Source organism: Lithobates pipiens, unplaced genomic scaffold (genome assembly GCF_037356315.1).
Source record: "Lithobates pipiens isolate NorthernLeopardFrog02 unplaced genomic scaffold, aLitPip1_a1.2 Scaffold_30, whole genome shotgun sequence".
Taxonomy (NCBI): Eukaryota; Metazoa; Chordata; class Amphibia; order Anura; family Ranidae; genus Lithobates; species Lithobates pipiens.
The window spans coordinates 72,255,373-72,274,637 of record NW_027507791.1 but is presented as its reverse complement, the minus strand read 5'-3'; the positions used below and the strand labels follow the sequence as shown (position 1 = coordinate 72,274,637).

Genomic DNA, 19,265 nt, shown 5'->3' with positions numbered 1-19,265 from the left:
AGAGAGAGAGAGAGAGAGAGAGAGAGAGAGAGAGAGAGAGAGAGAGAGAGAGAGACCTGAAACTGGGCTTTAAAATTGAGAATTTCAAGTTTTCTTCTATGCCATAAGTAGTTGTAAAATCCAAATTAAATAATATAATACTGCCCATCTCCTCACCAATACTACAATAAAGCTTCAGAAGCCATGAACCTATTTACCCATAAATACTATTAAAAGCTATTTTATATGAAATACCCTGTAATTTTGTATAGGTTTGCAGCAATTGAGGCAGCAGTCAGTCTATTCCCACATTAGCCCATTCTCTATAACACAATGAACACGTCCTGTCTTCCAGTCTGGTAAAAGCAGAGGTGGCACAATGATTATTTAGGAGCAGTCACACAAGGATTTTTAGACAACCCTTAAGACATGACTTGTTTAATGTGATCTGACTCTTGCACAGGTTCTTAGAAGAGTCTTCCATGAAAAGCGAAGACAGCATTGATTTAAGAGAAAAGAAGTGCACTTTGAAAAAACAAAAAAGACCTTTAGAATTTTAGTGCAAGGGCTGTGAAGGACAATTATCTCCTCTCACCTCTTGATCCACTAAGGATAGGTCAGGACGAAGTCCTTCACAGTAATGAAGATAACGCAATGAGTTTCCTGGCAAATCGCCTCTCAGCAAAATGATGGCGTTTAATGGGAAGGAGGACAAAATGTTCCTTCCAAATGTGTCTACCACATAATTGCTGCTTTGGTCACAAAGGCTAAAAAAGAAAAGATATGAGAAATTATGTTATAAATGTATGTAGTTTGTTCTTTTAAACTTTAAAGTGACTCTCTCGGCATGGTTAGCACTTTTCATACTCATTACAATAGTCACACTAAGGATAGCCAATCAAGGGTAGAATTCCATGTAAATGTTTGGACAGAAATTAAGAAAAATCTACCGTCAGAGCATACGATAGGATCGACAGTGACGCAACAAATTTAGTTAGAAAGCACTTAAATGTTGTCCGGTTGTTACAATATGTCAATGGCTTGAATTTTAATGTTTAAGTTCCAGATGCATGGAAGTAATGTAATGTTTAAGCCTGTGACCCTACCGCTTACAATATATACTGTATAAAACAAACCAATGTTTGAGACAGACAATGAAGGTTCTGCTTCTGGATCAAATGTTATCTACAACATGCACATTATGATAAGTAAGATTTTTCCTGTACAGAATGCACATTCACAGTTAGAATTTCATTCCTCCAGATAAGAAAATATAATTTTCTTCCATCCTTCACCTTTTCTCATCACTAGTAATGTTAAATGCGATTGTCAAATTGTACTCATTAATCATTAGCAAACTAATAAAAAATGTAACCATGTATGGCTAGCTTAAAGTGATTGTAAACGCCTTAGATTTTTTATTTTAAAGAACAAACATGTCATACACACCTGCTCTGTGTAATGGTCTTGCACAGAGCAGCCCCAATCCTCCTCTTTTCGGGCACTCCGCTGGCGCTCCTGGTTCCGCCCCTCTGCCAAGTTCCCCATAGCAAACAGCTTGCTTTGGGGGACACATACTTGCTTACTCCATAGACACACAAAACGGGGCTCGGCCCCGCCCCTATCCCTCCCCACTGGCTGTGATTGACAGAAGCAGGAGCCAATGGCTTGCACTTCGGTCTCTGAGCCTATAAGGAGGAAGAGAGCCGAGGGAGATGCTGCTCTCATGCACATTGCTGGATAGAGATTGGGCTCGGGTAATTATAAGTGGGGCTAGGGTGAGGGAGTTGCACTCAGAAGACCTTTTACCTTACTGCAGAGAATGCATTAATGTAAAAAAAACAACTTCAGACTTCAGAACCACTTTAAGTCCCCCTCCAGCAGCAATACATTTAGTTTAAAGGTGAACTCCACTTTTTATACCATGTTATACCCATAGTCAGAGTTTAACATATGGTTGCAAGCAGCATGGCTGCACTGTAACAGATAAACTACCTCCCTAAAAAAGAGTTTTGGAATTTAGCAGTCTGTTCACGGTACAAATACAGTAATCTGTTTCCAGACTGCAATATTCAAAATAAAAAATGTCCTGCTAGACCCAGGAGCATCTAGTACATGTAGAGACAATGTAACAAAGGATTACCTATAGTTAACACTTATCTGACGAGCAACTAAGACAACGGTGAAAATCCATTCTGTGTAGAAGATCCAGTGCTTGTTGGTCAACTTCGCAGAAAAGCTGCATGCTAAGGAAGCTAGGCCGAGGCCTGCTAACACACACACCACAATATTGCTCTGCATCCAAAATCTCTCCACCTGTAGAAAACGTTAAGAATTAGTTGCTCTGGACTACTTTGCTTTACACATGGAACAAATAGACTCAGTGGGGGAAGTTGCTAAAACTGGTGCACACAGAATCTCGGGTCAGATGTGCAACGTAACCAATCGGCTAACTTAAAAGGGTTGTAAAGCCACTTTGTCTTGTTCCTAGAATCCCCTGTGTTAGATTAAGTTACAGTATGTGCCCCAGTGTATGTGCTTTATAAAAAAGCACATACACTGTTCTCCACCCCTGAACTAAAGCGGGAGGGCTGAGATTCCCTCGCTGATGTCAGTTGGGAGGGAGAGCGGTGGGCAGTCACGTGAGCAGTGCTCTGAAATAAAGTATAAAGCTGCACATTTTTTCATAAGGCACATACTGCATCTCCAGGCTGTGGGATGCACGTCGGCCAAACACAGCACGAGCGGGACGGCTGCTTCACAATCCACCTGGTATTGCATGCGGTTTCCCTTCAGTGCCGAGGTAAAAACTTTTTAAAGTAAGAGGCCATTTGGCTTGTTTTTACTTATTTTTTAAAATAGAATGGAATTATGCTATGGTCCTGCTTTTTTCAATTTTTTTCTGAGCAATCTTGAAATGGAGTGATTCCCCAGGCTTATCCCATAGGTGTCCAAAAGCACAGGCGACAGTACCTAAATCTGTCAAAGCTCCACCTGATCTGTCTTTTTAATTAAAGGGGTCATGGTGGTTTGGTAAGTAGGCTGCTTACCCTTATCCACTGGGTGTAATTTGTTTTCCACGATCGTTTCCAGTGGTGACGGTGTAAAGACCTAAATCACTTTAAATCTTTTATGGACACTCTTGTTATTTAATGCAGTTGGACATTTGTTATCACTTTGCACTTTATGTGTTTTCTGGATTATTTTAGAATAAGTTACCAGTGATATATATATATATATATGTATTATTAAGCATTTTTTACGTTATTTAAATATTGTGTACTCATTTCTTATTTTGATTTAACCGGCCTCTTATATTATACAACCCACAAAAGCAGCTAGAAAACAGCGATAGTGAATTAGAATCATTTGCAGAATTGAGCGATAGTGATTTATGGGGAAATTCACTATAAGACACTGAAAGTGTTGACCGCGACTATTCTGCGACTGAGCTCAGTGCTGCGTGATCCGTACCATAGTCAATAGAGCCCCAAGTTCGCACATCACTGAGATCAGAATCATCATGGTCGTCACTTTCAGTGTTTGATGACGAATTTCCCCACAAATCACTATCGCTCAATTCTGCAAGTGATTCTAATTCACTATCACCGTTTTCTAGCTGGTCTATAACCACCTTTGACGTAGAGGGACGCTTTTTGGATGCTATGGACAATCTCAAGTTTCCAAGCAGAAAGAATGGCAGAAAGAGTGGTAAAAGTGCAGGCAGGGCACTGGACAAAGCACTAGGGACAAAACTTAGGTGAAATGATTTGATACAGTAATGTAATCTACAGATTACAATGTATTGTGTTTGTTATGTTTTTTGTACTTTTTTGAATTTTCCGCTGGGCTCCGCCCTCATGAATCACAATGCTCGCAGGGAATGGAGTCCGGAACAGTGGTACAATGGGTGGGGTATACAGCGGGAGGACATCGCAGGATCCTAGGGACCAAACAAGTATCTGTACCTGGATACTGCTGTGTAATCCCGAGTGTGGCTCGGGGTTACCAATTTTGGTACTGAAAATGAACCCCAAGCCACACCGAGTATTACCACTACGGAGGTTAATTTCCACTCTCTCAGTTTCCTGCATCACTAATCATATTCAAACTTCCAATACTGGAGTATGTTTTACATTAGGTTTCCTATGTGAAAGCAAGCATCTCAAACTGCCATGTTTCAGGATCACCAGATTTTTGACAAAGGCAACCAAAGTAGGCCAGACTTCTTGCTATAAGTAAGAAGGTGGATGAAAAACTGAAGCACTGAGGTGAACTACACTAAATGGAGTAGTCAAATTTTCTAAAGGGTTTGAAAGGTACATTGAATGTTAATAAATAATTTATAAAAAGGGAAAACACTGCAAGCGAGCATACATATACTTGATTTTCTGTGCTTTTACCTACAATTTTTGAAGTTGGTTACTGGGTCTTTTTATAACCCATTAGTTCCAGAACTAACTTTTCTGGTGAAGTACGATGTACGAATTGCACATTACACACACATATAGCCTATACATACTTTTACTCATGTGACTTACCACTCCCAGGAAAAGAGGCTTAGCAATGTCTAAATTTGCCCTCCAAGAGAAAAACAAGGAATAGCCGAACAGCATCATGGCAAGGAGACCAACTTCTGACATGTTTGAGCTTCTGTAACAGAATTTTTTATACAAAAAGAGTTTAGGAATATTGTGCTATGTTAGCCTTTAATAAGGGAGAACAACAGAGAATATAAATAACTGCAATGGAATTTCAACAAACATAATGACCAATGTTTGGTTTAGGAAATATGGTAATTTCCAAGCCAGCAGCCCTTCCAAATTTTAGAAACAGACTAAATAATCAATAGATGGGGAGGGTGTAAATTTGAGAATCTGGAGAATTGCTGATTCAGCGTAATATTTATACTGGCCTAACACTGATGCACTTCTGTTTTCGTGCCTTTTTCAACAAGTGTTTTCATGTGCCTTTTCATGTTTTTTTCAAAGTGCGTTTAAACATCTACGTATGGTGCTGCGTTTTCTACAATGAAGTGCTCAGTATCACAGGAGGTACAATAAGAACCTGTCATTTTCCAAATGTAAATTAGAATAAGTGCAGCGCTAAATATAAATCTAAGAATATCCCTTGGGGTATATATAGTGCATTTGAGCAAACAATGATATAATAAATAAATGAAGTGCAACATGCACATTTTCCACAAAGTGTCCTTAAATAAATCAAGCAGTATAATCTGTAACAAAATGTAATGTGCAAATTTAATCCATATAGCGTCCTTATATAAATCAAACAATGGTGAGAATATCATGCCCGTCCATTATATGAATAATAAATGAATCGATCTCTCCACAGTCATCCACCTATATGTGTGTTTCTCATAAACTTTGTACTCCAACCACCGGTTGTGCCCTCACCTTATAGGCTTCTTTTGGAAATAATTAATCCTTTAGAACACTCCTCATAATATTCCTTCTCTTCATAAGCTTCCCGTGAAATCCAGTCACATCGGCCACTTTAAGAGTTACGCCTCCTTACTGCTGCCTGTGAACTCCAATCACACTGGCCACTTGCAAAGCAATCAGATCTTGCAATACTGCTTTATCGTTTCTTGAAATCTTATTTAAAAAAAGCATAACAAATGAGCACTCACATTTTGTGTGTATTTAACTTGTACCAATGGTGGTAGGACAAATGTATGACCTTTCAACCGTCTCTTCAACCCCGGCCGTCAGGGCTCCCTCTGTCCGTTGCACTCTGAATAGTGAATCCCCGAGGAAGTAGCCAGGAGTGACGAAAGTAGTAGGAGGGACCTGAGAGGCTGACGAACGTGGAACCAGGAAGGACTATTCAGACTGCAATGAACAGAGGAGGCACTGACGGCAGGGGCTGCAGAGCCGGTTGAAAGGTGATACATTCATCCTAGCACCACTGGTAAGTTAAATACACAGGCTTGTTTAAGTTTTATAAAATGTGAGTGCTCATTTGTTATGTTTTTTTTTTAATAAAAAAAAAAAATGATAAAGCACTATTGCAAGATCTGATTGCTTTGCATGTGGTCGATGTGATCGGAGTTCATGGGCAGCAGTAAGGAGGTGTAACTCTTAAAGCGATAGATGTGATTGGAGTTCATGGCAGCTTATAAGGAGAAGGAATATTATGAGGAGAGTTCTAAAGGATTAATTATTTCCAAAGAGACATTTAAAAAGCCTATAAATTGAGGGCATAACGGGTGGAGGGAGCACTGGTTTTGTACACTGGTCTAACTCATTTGGTGGTCATGGGAGGAATTATGGTATGGGGTTGATTTTCAGGGGTTGGACTTGGCACCTTAGTTACAGTGAAAGGAAGTATTAAGGTTTCAGCATACCAAAACATTTTGGACAATTTCATGCTCCCAACTTTGTGGGAATAATTTGGGGATGGCCCATTCTTGTTCCAACCAGTGCACAAACAAAGTCCATAAAGACATGGATGAGTGAGTTTGGGGAGGAGGAGCTTGACTGGCCTGCACAGAGTCCTGACTTCAACCCGATAGAACACCTTTGGAATGAAATTGAGTGGAGACTGCGAGCCAGGCCTTCTCGTCCTACATCAGTGCCTGACCTCACAAATGCACTTCTGTAAGAATGGTCAAACATTCCCATAGACACACTCCTAAACCTTGTGGACAGCCTTCCCAGAAGAGTTGAAGCTGTTAAAGCTGCAAAGGGTGGGCCAACTCAATATTGAACCCTATGGACCAAGACTGGGATGCCATTAAAGTTCATGTGCGTGTAAAGGCAGGCATCCAAATACTTTTGACAATATTGTGTATATTAGGTGTTTCAGTGCATTCGAAATTGCATCTATGGGCCCAAAAATGTACATAGACAGATTAAAAAACAACTGAACTGTTCAGGATGTGCCAAAATGCAACATGTATGTAAACCAGACCTATTCAAATCAATGGGATGCCCAGTACTGTAACATCCGTCATAGCAGGGCCTTGACATGAATTCAGTTTCTTTTAGTTACAGAAACTGTGAGCATATTGGAAAATGCATAATAGTCCACAGCTAAACATCAATTGCTCATATCTTACTAGACAGGAACCGACCACGCTGAATATTGCTGAGGCATAAATATAAAGGAAGAGTAAAAAGATATTAAAAGGAAACTACCTACCGATTTATAACACAGAATATCAATGCTAGAATGGCTAAGGCTGGAGCCAGGGGAGTGACCTCTGTGAACATGTGACTTATTTGGAACCTACACAAAAAAAAATGATTATTATTATTTCAAGTCTTTGTAAACCCAAATGATAAATGTCTCTTTTGGTAAGCTAAATATACCATTAAAAAGCATTTTGTTATATCTGCTTGATGCAAGTGCAAAAAATGTTTTTAATCCTGACAGAAATCTTGTGAGCTGATAGCTTCCATACCTGTTAACTGTTATCATTTAGCATTGTTCACAGTCCTCTTCCCATGTTATAGATATGAGGAACAAGGAGTTTAGGGGTAGTACTGCAGTCCTAACACAATTCCCCTCCTTGGGTGTGAAGAACTACCCCCTAGGAGCTGTTTTCTAAGCACAAAACCCCATACTGTTTCCTCCAACAGACTCCCAAGACACCTCCAGTACTGATCCCAGCACTTGGACTTTAACACAAAATCTTCTAAAACAGGGGTGAAGGTTGGCTGTAGCTGTCCCTCCTAGATGGCTAGCTGGATATAGCACCTGGCTGCCTCTTCCCTACAGGCTTTGGGGGTAAACAGGTAGATTGTACTCACTAAGTCCCTTGAAAATCCTGCAGCATAGATGGCACTTCTGCCCAGGCCTCCTGCTGACTAGGTCCCACTTGCTTCCAGTAAGGTTTCCTCTATGGCACCTTCCTGCACAGGGGTCCCATCCAGGCCTCTGGATCCTGGATTCTCTACCCACATGACCATTAAACAATATTTAAGGGCCATCTTTCCACCTTCTGGGCCATTCTCACCAGGGGATTGGTAGGGATCCGGTAAATATTCAGGCCTTGATCTCTGTCCCTCTGCCCTCTAAGTTCTAGAACCTTCAGGAAGGTTCTAGAAGCAGGTTTTGGCAACAGAGAATCAGCCCTCAGAGCCTGCCAGCTAACTAACAAAAAATGAACCCTGGCTCTACTGGCTACAGTGGAGTCCAACTAAATTTACCTACACTATGTACAAAGGGGTGCTACAAGTGACAACACTACTCTACCATACATACAGCACAGTGAATTGTTCTCACTTTAGGACAGGAAATGTGTTATTGGCAAGACCAATTCTTGCCTAAAACCTGCCAAAGATAACAATACTAATGCCAAGAAACTGTAGGCACCTTGTGCTGCTTGTAAGTGCCAGTTTTATACTAAAAATATTCCTGCAGAGCCCCATGGACCTGAGGGCATTGTCCCTGCCCCACACTAGGCCCCACCCATCATCACTGGACTTTTAAATGCTAGAACCTTTACTACCTGCAGATGAACTGGTATTTGACAGATGTATGTCAAGCTTAATATTGACCTGGGTAGAGACTGAGCCCCTGTTTAAAGCATGGACCTAGAATGCAAATGACTTCACAGGGAGACAGGAATTGATTTGAAGAGTAACAGAGGTACTTGCAGGCACATTCAGCACTGAAGCTACCCAAGACATTTTTTTTGTACAACATCAAATGCATTAAAAAAAAAAACTTTATAGGGAGTAGGGAGCTTCAATTGAAGCTGAAGATTTGCAATAGCCAAGATAACATTGCATCACAAAAATGATATTCATGATTATTAGTTTTAGAGTATATTTAGGCTATATAGTAGCTTTTTGGGTTAGTTTTGAGGACTCTATACTGTATATTAGCATGATTTTAAAGTAGCTAAAAACCATCCCTTACATCAGAATTTCTTTCATGCTGGATCCTGTTTCCGACTTAGCCTAGGTAAAAAAAAAAGCACATAAATTGAATTTAATAACAAAAACGTACAAAGTGGTCTAACATAATAAACTGCATATACAAGCATAGAGTACCTTGTATTTGTATTAAGAAAAAAAACATCTGCTCTTCATCAAAAGTTTGTAGTCCACATTATGTCATTAAATTGCCACTTCCATGATGTAGAGAATATATCTTGATTCCTGCTTATCAGTTCACATACCTTTTAAAGTATTTTGGGAACCCTGCCAACTAAGCTGCTCTGTTATGCAAAAAGCAGATTCTATGGGTTCAATGATTACCTCTGCTTACTACTGCATCTCAATATTGGACCATCACTATGATAGGTTCCCTTACTGGCCAGCAGTGAGATGAAGGCGGCAAGAAGGGACCAAGTTATAAAGTACAATTTACCAACACAGTGGATCATGGGTACTCTTTAAAAAGGGAATCAACATCATGGCAAATGTTGAGGAATTTTAATATGCAATACAGGCACCCCTGAGTGACAGTACAGCTTTTTGCTCCTACTTAATGTCCAGGGAGCCCAAGATCCAAGATGTTTATTATGGCCAGCAATTAAATTTGAAAGTGTGGCCTCTCCTTACATGTACTACCCAGCTGACCAGTGAGGTCACCTATCACAGTGATGGGCCAATATTGAAATACTGAAGGGGCAATCAAGGGAAAGGCCAGGCTTCTGACCATTTTAGAGTTTCAAGCTTCAGAAAACTCAACAGAAAACTTAACCTTATACGCATCCACCTGGTATTGCAAATATATAGCAAAGGCAGGTAATAATGCTCTCTTTCATTTTCCACAGGCTAAAATTCGGGCTTGTTTTGAAGATAGAAATACCAACAACAGTACAGTAGGTATCCCGAAAGAAGGCAGCTTGCTGGTAAATCTCAGGGTGACAGTGAGAGCCACTCAGGAGCTGGCTTTCTGTCTCGAGTCTGCTTAAAAATCCTGCTTGACTGCAATGTAACTTTATCTATACACAGAAAAAATCCTCAACACATACATTTAAAGAGTGTAGATAGTGATAGGCCAATGGAAAACAAGAAAAAAAGAAGATTCCTGTCACCCATTGGCTACATACCATTCTGTTAGTCCACCAGTGTACTTACACTGTCTTATCTTTATTATGTTCAGGGGTGCTTAGTAAAGCAGTACCATTGGAACAATAAAGAGAGGCACTCCGGTGCTTTAACCTGCCCTGACTGTTAATCAGAGGTAGGGATTTATTTCGAGTCACTGTATTCGGCTAAATGCCAGATTAACCACTTGAAAAAGAAAATGAAAGGAATTTCTTAAGGATGAAGGAATAATATTGCAATTAAAAGTTCTCCTGAACTTTAAAGGAGGCAAAACAAGAGAGACGTTATTACCAGACTGAATGTCCCATACTCCTCTCGAAGTAAATGAGTCAGGAGCCCTTGAATGGATGTCTGGTCTCCCCAGGTCCACTGCGCTTGATTGAAGTACGAGGAAACAATGAGGTACAAATACGGTAAGAGTCCCCCGACGAAGCATGCAGCTAACTTCACCAAATGTTTCAAGGACAATTCCTACACAGGAAATAGTGTCTGTTAATGCCAGACAGCCTTTATTACAGAATGGTTCTGTAAAATTGGAATAGACAACCACACATTTAAAAATAGAAAATGGGCCATGTTAAAGAAACCCTGTACCCAAGATTAAATCGTTACAAAAAACATTTAATGACAATCTCATTCTGTTATTATTTTTGTTTTTCACCACATTTACTTGCCAACATAATTTACCAAAAAACTGCGGTGGTGACAGGGGGCTGGAAAAAAATACCAGCATTCACAGGGGTGCTGGAGCATTCACAGCACCAGTCTTTAAATACAATTTAAACATGCATAAAGAGTGACCTGTTAAAGGTTGCATTGACAGCGACTTTCTGGACAGCTGGCAAGCCTGGTCTAAATTTCTGTACAGGTTTGATAACTGTTATGTACATAATAATACATTCATTCATATAATTTCATTTTACCACATGAGTGCTTAACCTGTGGCCCTCCAGCTGTTGCAGAACTACAACTCCCATGCAATGCTGACAGTTATAAGCATGACTCCTAAAGGTGATGATGGGACTTGTAGTCCCACAGCAGCTGGAGGGCCACAGGTTAAGCACTCATGCTTTACCACATATATAGTCTGATTGAAAAAAAGACAAGTCCATCCAGTTTAACCAACAGAAGGAAAAATAATAATATATATACAATCCTATAACCACAGTTGATCCAGCTGAAGGCAAAATAAATAAATGATCCAATTTGCTCCAGCAGGGAAAATTCCTTCCTGATCCCCCAAGAGGCAATCAGATATTCCCTGGATCAACTTTACCTATTTACCTATACATGTTGGTATACAGTTATATTATGTGCATTTAGAAAAGAATCCAGTCCTTTTTTTAAAGCAAGCTACTGAGTTAGCCAGAACCAGCTCTTGAGGGAGTCTATTCCACATTTTCATAGCTCTTACTGTGAAGACACCTTTCCGTATTTGGAGAGGAAATCTCTTTTCCTCCAGATGTAATGCGTGCCCCCTTGTCTTCTGTGATGACCTTAAAGTGAATAACTCAACACCAAGTTCACTATATGGTCCCCTTATGTATTTGTACATAATGATCTCATCATCTCAAGTGAGAATACATTTAGTTCCTCTAATCTTTCCTCATAGCTAAGCTACTCCATCTCTCATCAGTTTTGCTACCCTTCTATACATCTGTATTCCAGATGAGGTCTTACTAATGATTTGTACAGGGGCAAAATGATATCTGTCTCTGCGGTCCATACCTCTCTTAATACAAGAAAGGAATTTGCTTGCTTTGGAACACAATTGCCTATGTAGGTCAAAGCACAAATTTATAAAAAAAAGAAAAAAAAAAAAGACTTGAAGCCTACACAGGGTTAATGAAGCCTACAAAGGAGTGCCTACATTCGTTTGGCTGGGCTTCTCCTATGGGTCACAGTGCAATTCGTTTTATATTTCTGTGACCCGTTTTCAGCAAAGAGCGGTCTGAAGTCCGCTCTCTGCTGACATCACACAGTTCAGTCCCGACTGGATCCGTCAGGTGCCTGGACTGATTGTCGTCTCAGCCTCTCAGCGAGCAGCCGGGGAGAGGCTGAGATGGCCACTCCCCACCCCTCCACAGCTCAGCGCTCAAGTGAGTGCGGGGGGCAGTGTGGAGAGCTGCTGATTGACAGTCAGCAGCTCTCCGCTCGGGAATCTGTGAGAACCGAACCATTGGCGGTATTCAGTTGCTCGGTTCTCAGTGAAGAGGCGGTGGGGGACAAATGTGGCATCAGACCGATGCTGAATCCACTTAGGTAAGTATGATGGGGGAAAAAAAATCCAAACTTCTCTTTTAATGTAAGGCAGGTGGAAGTGCATGGGCAAAGCACAAGTTTATATAAACTTGGGCTTATTGTGACACAAAGGACAAAAAGGCCCAATAACACCAGTTAGAATTGCATATGACCCATTCCTAGTTTGCTCTTGTCTGGCCTAGACTGGCATCGGCATGCGTACGCAGAGCATGAACAAAATATGGTTTTACAGAAAGCCATTAAGGCTTGTTTTAAAATATGTTTTTTTTTTTTATATTCAAAATAATATTAAAATTATAGCGCTCAGCCCCACCTATTGTAAAGTAATGAAAAAAAATAAATAAAATAACATTCTATTGAAGAATCCCTGTAAAACAAATCTTTTCAATCAGTTTAAAAGTACTAGACTTAATTCACTAGACAGTAGAGCTATATTCTCCTAACAATATTCATAAATATTGGTGAGGGGTGTAATTACTTTGCCATGAAATTGCCATTTAACAATTGAAAGCCCTATTTTCTTATACCTGTATTTTTTTTTCTCTCCAAAATGGCTAATTTTTCTACTCTGCTCAACAGGTGCCTACTGAAACTAACACATCACAAACCAAAAGCTAGTATATTTCAAAGTACACCTTGTTAATTCAGAAAAATTATGGTGCTAGTTATTATTTCCTAAAGGAAGGCGGTCATATGGCAACCAATCAGAATTCAACTTGTACTTGTTTTTCTTTAACAAAGTGACTTCTGATTTGGTTACACAAGAACTGACCTGTAAGATTTAGAAACTCTTTATAGTGAACCTTTTATTTGCTTAGCACCTCAGCAGCATATATGCTTCATTCCTTGCTTACATGCTGCTCCATTCAACTACTAGAGGGACTGAAGAAAGAAGTCTCCTCTCCTGGGTCCATGTGACAACTCTGGGACAATCATGATGCCAGTGCTATGTGAAAAGGGGATTGAATCACATGCCTATCCAGAGGCCATACACGGTTCGAATCTCAGCCAGTTCCTATTGAAACCAAGTATGGGCAGGCTGAATGTGCCAAGTTGACCAAGTTGGGTGAAGTTGGGTACAACCATCATGCCGAGTTTTACCTGTAATTATCACTAGCAACTGTTATAGCCACTAGCAATAATCACTGTCTTCTCCTGGTGGGGATGGGAGAAGGCAATGGCCAGAGAGGAGGGATTCCCTCATCAACGCTGTGAATTGATCGGAAATCCAGTTAATTTCTTTCCCGCAACTTGTGGTTTCAGGAAAGAACTTTGCTCCGTGTATGGTCAGCCTTAGCAATTTATATTTGCTCTTGAGAAATGAATGGAGTGGTAGGGGAGTGGTGATGATGATAATGATAGTGGAGGTGGTGGAGGAGGGGGGATAGTAAAGTGGGCATTTTACTTTACCTTCATAGATAGGTTCACTTTAATAAGTAGGGTTGTATATTTCTAATACTTATTATAACAACTTCCCAAGTTTCTAAACATTTTTTTCTCAATGTTGACCCTACATTTTATCCTGCCCAAATCTTACAGCTGTACAAGGCAAAAAGTTATAAGAGTGTGTGCATATACAAGAATGACCTACCTTACGAGAGACCAGCTGAAAGAAAACCCATAGTACTATGCACACAATGTACAGCACAATAGTGTGCTGATTACACAGACTAATGCCACAGCAGAAAGCACCATACTGAGAAACCTGAAAAGAAAAATATAATTACACACAGCAGATGAAATTCAGTTTTTATATACATAAATAAAGGTACTATCAAAAACTTCATAATAGGCTGAAAAGAGGAAATATTTCACCAATTTATACGACTGATTCATATTTAGCGATGACAATATGACAGATGAGAGCCCACATCACTGGTAATCCCTCCCTACAACTGACCCTGCTGACCCCTGGACAAGCCTTTATATACTCTATGGTCAGTAAACCTTCACTGTAGTGGAGCAAAAAAGACAAATTTCTTCAGAAACCAACCAGAGTGCTTATTTCACTTGAAAGCCTAAACCTAATTGGTCACTACAACCTTGCCAATTTGTGCTCCATTTTTTGTAAATCCATGTCAATCTATCAATGTGTGTGGATACTTGTCCTCGACAAAAATAACATTCAGTGCAAAGTGACAGTGCCTCTTGAGAGCCCACAACTTCGGGGTAAACTCTAGTATTGGAGCTTGATTGTGTGGAAACCGTCACTGACCAGCACATGTGACAGTGGTGGAAGTAACTTAAGTAATTGACTGTTCAGATCAAATGCTCTGTACATGAAGGAGCTAAAATGCTTCCCCTGGAAGCCCCATTCCATTATAGGAAAGAAGGAGGGACTGACACTAAGCAGTGAGGAAGCAAGGAAGCAAAAGGAAGATGAATACAACTTTCTGGGGAAGGGGCAATCAGGAGGAACTGTCTACTTACCATGGATGGGCAAAATTCCTTGAACTAAAGTGATGCAGGGGGCAATCAGGAAGAACTGTCTACTTACCATTGATGGGCAAAATTCCTTGAGCTAAAGTGAGGCAGTATAAACTCTGTCATTTGACAGTTGAATGACGGGGTGGGATTGGGCATCTGGAAGCAGCAAAGTTTAATTTTGACTTGAGAAGAAATTGAAGCTCCAAGTACAATCTTGAACAGACTAATGCCGCGTACACACGGTCAAACTGTATGACGTACTTAGTCTGGCGGAAAAGTACGCCAGACTGTCCGTCGGAATTTCCGAATGGGCTACTTGCCCACACACGGCACTTTTTGAGCGGACTAATACGGCGTACTAAGTCCGCCGTACTATCCGCCCTACTTTTGAAATGAACGGACTTGCCCACACACGCGGAGGAAAGTCCGCTCATTTCGAGCGCGTCTCCAGGTAGGCGGGACCCGCGAAGGAGAGGCCCCCCATGTTGAGGGCACGCGGCCTGGTACGGGGGGCGTTCAGGAGGGGGGGCGCTCGCTCGCCCCCCTTTCCTGGCCGGCCGGGTAGCGTGCTCGGACAAGGGTCTGCTGTGGACTTGGGGGGGACCCCCACGCCGATTTTTTTCGGCGTTGGGGTTCCCCTTTAAGTCCATACCAGGCGGCGGGGCCAGCGACGTCTCCTTCGCGGGCCCCGCCTACCTGGATACCCGCTCGAAATGAGCGGACTTTTCTCCGGGCGGGAAAAGTCCGCTCATTTCAAAAGTACGGCGGACTTGCATACACACGGCCGGATTGTCCGCCGAAATGCGAGTACGACGGACAGAATTTCGAAAAAAACGAAATTCTTAGTACGCCGGACTGCACGCTGAAAAAGTCCGCTGAAGCCCACACACGAGTCCGCCCGTGTGTACGCGGCATAACAAAAGGTATTTGCAGGCTCCACAAAGTCATTGAAATGTATTGTTGTAACCTTAGAAACATGTTCATATTTTCAGCCGGAGCTTACACAGGGCTCTCTCCCAGCCCCCATATGACATCTCTGGGCCAGTCACTAGGCACCAGTGTGGGAACATGGGATGAGTCAGATGCACCTCCATACCCAAAAATACAGCATGATTCCATTGCTCCCAGCAGATGAACAGAGTCCACGGGAAGCAGAGTACATGCTAATGGGGGCCTGAGCTTTAAAGCGGTTATAAAGTCACAAGGTTTATTTTACCAAATGCATATCCTGCATTAAGGTAAAATGCTCCCCACTACTTTCCATTACTTGTACCCTTCCTCCCCCATATCTAAACACTTACCTGCCTCCTCTCACAATCCAGTGCTGCCCTGGCTGCAGCATCAGCTCTCCCCTCTTCCTGGCCTCACAGTAGACACAGAGGCACAGGCAGCAGTGGGAGCCATAGGCTCCTGCTGCTGTCAATCAAATCCAGAGAGGAGGCGTTGCCAAGCCCCACTGAGTGTGTGACTATGGATACACATAAACACACCCTGGCTCGGGAGTATGCCCGCACATGTGGCCCTATAGCATATGGCTTGCTAAGGGGGCACCTGCAGGAAAGGAAGAGCAGAAGGGTAAAGGACTGGCTGTGCAATACCATTGCACAAAGCAGTTAAATACAACATCTTTTTTACTTTAATTTTATTGCCTTTACAGTCACTTTAAAGCAAACATACTGCAAAGTTTTGTTTATGAAAAGTGAAAACTGCAAAAGTAGGTAGCTTCAAATTTTAAATGGTTCCACAGGGAAAACATGAAGCAATCTAGCTCTTTGGACAACTATACCATATTATTTTATTTGGCAAAAATAGGAATTATAAAAAAGTTTTGTCAGAAAGTGAAACATATTCTTTACTGTGTTTTTTTTCTACAGCAAAGCAGAACAGCTTGTTGAAGTGACTTTTAGAAGCATAGGTGTGCACATGGGGTGTGCCGGGTGTGCAGCCTCAATTTCTACTCTGTGCAGTCTCAATTCCCTCTACTGCCCTGCCCCCCCCCCCATGTTGTGCTCCCCCCCAATGTTGTGCTCCCTCATTCCCCCCACAAAGTTGGGAGCATGAAATTATTCCAAATTTATTGGTATTCCTTAAGAGATCCCTTCACTGGAACTAAAGGGCCAAGCCCAACTCTTGAATACCAACCCTACACCATAATCCCCCCTCCAAATGATTTGGACCAGTGCAAAAACATTCCTAAACCTTGTGAACAACCTTCCCAGAATAATTGAAGTTGTTAGAGCTGAGGCTGCAGAGAAAGGCATGTGTGTTGGGCTAAGCTCCGACCCATTTCTCTAATCAACATAGATATTAAGATTCTGACCAAGATCCTGGCTAACCGATTGAACTATTTCCTTCCCCACTTAATAAAGAAAGACCAGGTTGGCTTTGTACCACAGAGACAAGCAGAGAATGCTATTTATCCGATTTTACAGCTGCAACACATAGCTCACAATCGTTCGTTGGAATCAAGAGTAAGGCTTTTGACACATTATTATGGCCTTATCTCATGTCTGTACTTCGCCATTATAGATTTGGCGCCTCCTTTCTAAGGTGGATGGCAGCCCTCTACGATTCCCCTCGAGCTAAACTTAAGTATTATGGATTTGAGTCGCCTCTGTTCAACATTGGGAGGGGTACGCATCAAGGGTGCCCGCTCTCACCCCTGTTATTCATTTTGGCTTTAGAACCATTTGCGGATGTGGTTCGCTCTCTTACCGATATCAGTGGTATCGATGTTGCAGGTTTTTCCCATAAAATATCTTTATTCACCGACGATATCTTGCTGACCTTAATCTCCCCTAGGATCTCTCTACCAAATTTATTCTCTCTCCTAGATTATTTTGCTTCTTTCTCGGGACTTCGTGTTAACCCCTCCAAATCTAAAGCCCTGTCAGTTAACCTCCTTCATTCAGTATTGATGAATTTGAAATCATCCTTTCCCTTTCAGTGGCACCCCGCGCTACCCTACCTTGGAATCCACATTACTCGTACATACGCGGAAATGTTTCAGGCCAGTTAGCAATCCCTGCTCAAATGTCTGTCGAACATGCTGTCCTCCTAGTCCCATCTACCATTGTCTTGGTTTGGTAGGATAACTGCAATTCAAATGTCTTACCTCCCTAAATTACTTTACTATTTTCGGGTTTTACCTGTCCCTGTCCCCTTGTATATCTTACACATTCATCAACGCAATGCTCTTACAATTCATATGGGGATCCACCCATCAGTAAACAGGTCTTGTATGCCCGGTGGATCAATGATGGCCTCTCGGTCCCCGTTTTGCAGGCTTATTATATGGCAGCAGGCATCGCTCCACTCTTCCATCTCCATGAAACATACCAGATGTCGCTACGAGCCACGATAGATCTAGTCAACACCGACCCAACACCTATCTCCTCTCTACCATGGCTCCCTCCTACTCACCATCCGAAACCAATAGGACCATGTTTAACCCATTCCCTACAACTATGGGACTCAGCCAAATACTTTGCGGGCTTGATTTCTCCTCATCTCCCACTACTGAAACTCCTTCATTGCCCATTGTTCCCTCCGGGATGTGAAAAGCCGTCACAATTCTCCTGGTGGACTACAAATGGATTCCCAGATATTCATTCTATGTTTAGGATATTAACATTTGATGCCTTACGCTCTTCTCATGATATCCTATTGAAGGAACACTATAGCTACCTAAAACTGAGACACTTTCTCCAACAACTTATCAAATCCCATCCTACCCCATACACCCTGACTCCTTTTGAGAGCCTATATAGAGCCAGGACCCACTCCCCAGGCAAGATATCATTAAAATACTCATCCATAATTACTACAAAAAAAATCTGTTGAGGCCCTACCATCTTCAATGGGAAAAAGAATTGGGGAGATAGTTAGACCCAGAGGACTGCCGGACTATGACCATGGCCCTCTCCAAGTGCTCAGGAAATTTCCTTATATTGGAGAATGTCTATAAAATGTTAAATCGCTGGTACTATACGCCAGCTGGATTGGCCCGATTCATTCCAACTTACTCTATACTTTGCTTTCAAGGATGCTCACAGGAAGGCTCTATGGCACATATGGTAGTCATGCCCGAAGGCATGCAGGTTATGGGTCAGAGTTTATACCATTCTTCGTAACTTACTTCACATAAACCTTAAAAGGGACCCCTACGAAGCCCTTCTTGGGAAACCAATTGTAGAATTATTACGCCCGAAGCGACAACTATCCCAACACCTCTTTACTGCAACTAAATTGACCATTGCAAAAGCCTGGAAATCCCCCGCAATCAGTTCTGACTGCCATCCTTTTAGACATGCATGACAAATTCCTCAGAGTCAGGCAGCCATGGATCATGTACTTTCAACCCTCTTGATTTGATGGCACACTTCTTCTGATCTGATACTGCCCTGACGCACATCCTATGGACTCTCCTCCTCCCTCCTTTCCCCTTCCCTCACTCTCCGCTTTTCTACTGGACTTTCCTTCTTTTTCCCTTTTCAACGTCTCCTTCTCCCCTCTTTGCTATGTTCTATGCATTCAATCCACACCTTTATTAGGCCATCAGGTATA

At 41.7% G+C, this 19,265-nt stretch overlaps 1 protein-coding gene across 3 annotated transcripts in view; it reads right to left on the bottom strand.

Annotated features, from left to right (window-relative positions):
- TMEM260 (transmembrane protein 260) overlaps positions 1-19,265 on the bottom strand; it is a 143,920-nt gene that overhangs the window by 14,630 nt on the left and 110,025 nt on the right. For 2 of the 3 annotated variants that reach the window (XM_077464430.1, XM_077464431.1), the window contains 7 exons: positions 13,864-13,977; positions 10,302-10,481; positions 8,872-8,912; positions 7,147-7,233; positions 4,521-4,632; positions 2,123-2,295; positions 575-746 (listed from right to left, as the gene is read on the bottom strand). In XM_077464430.1, coding sequence (XP_077320556.1) covers positions 575-746; positions 2,123-2,295; positions 4,521-4,632; positions 7,147-7,233; positions 8,872-8,912; positions 10,302-10,481; positions 13,864-13,977 — 879 coding nt within the window. The remainder of the gene's footprint in view (positions 1-574; positions 747-2,122; positions 2,296-4,520; positions 4,633-7,146; positions 7,234-8,871; positions 8,913-10,301; positions 10,482-13,863; positions 13,978-19,265) is intronic. The other variant, XM_077464432.1, reaches the window with a different exon arrangement.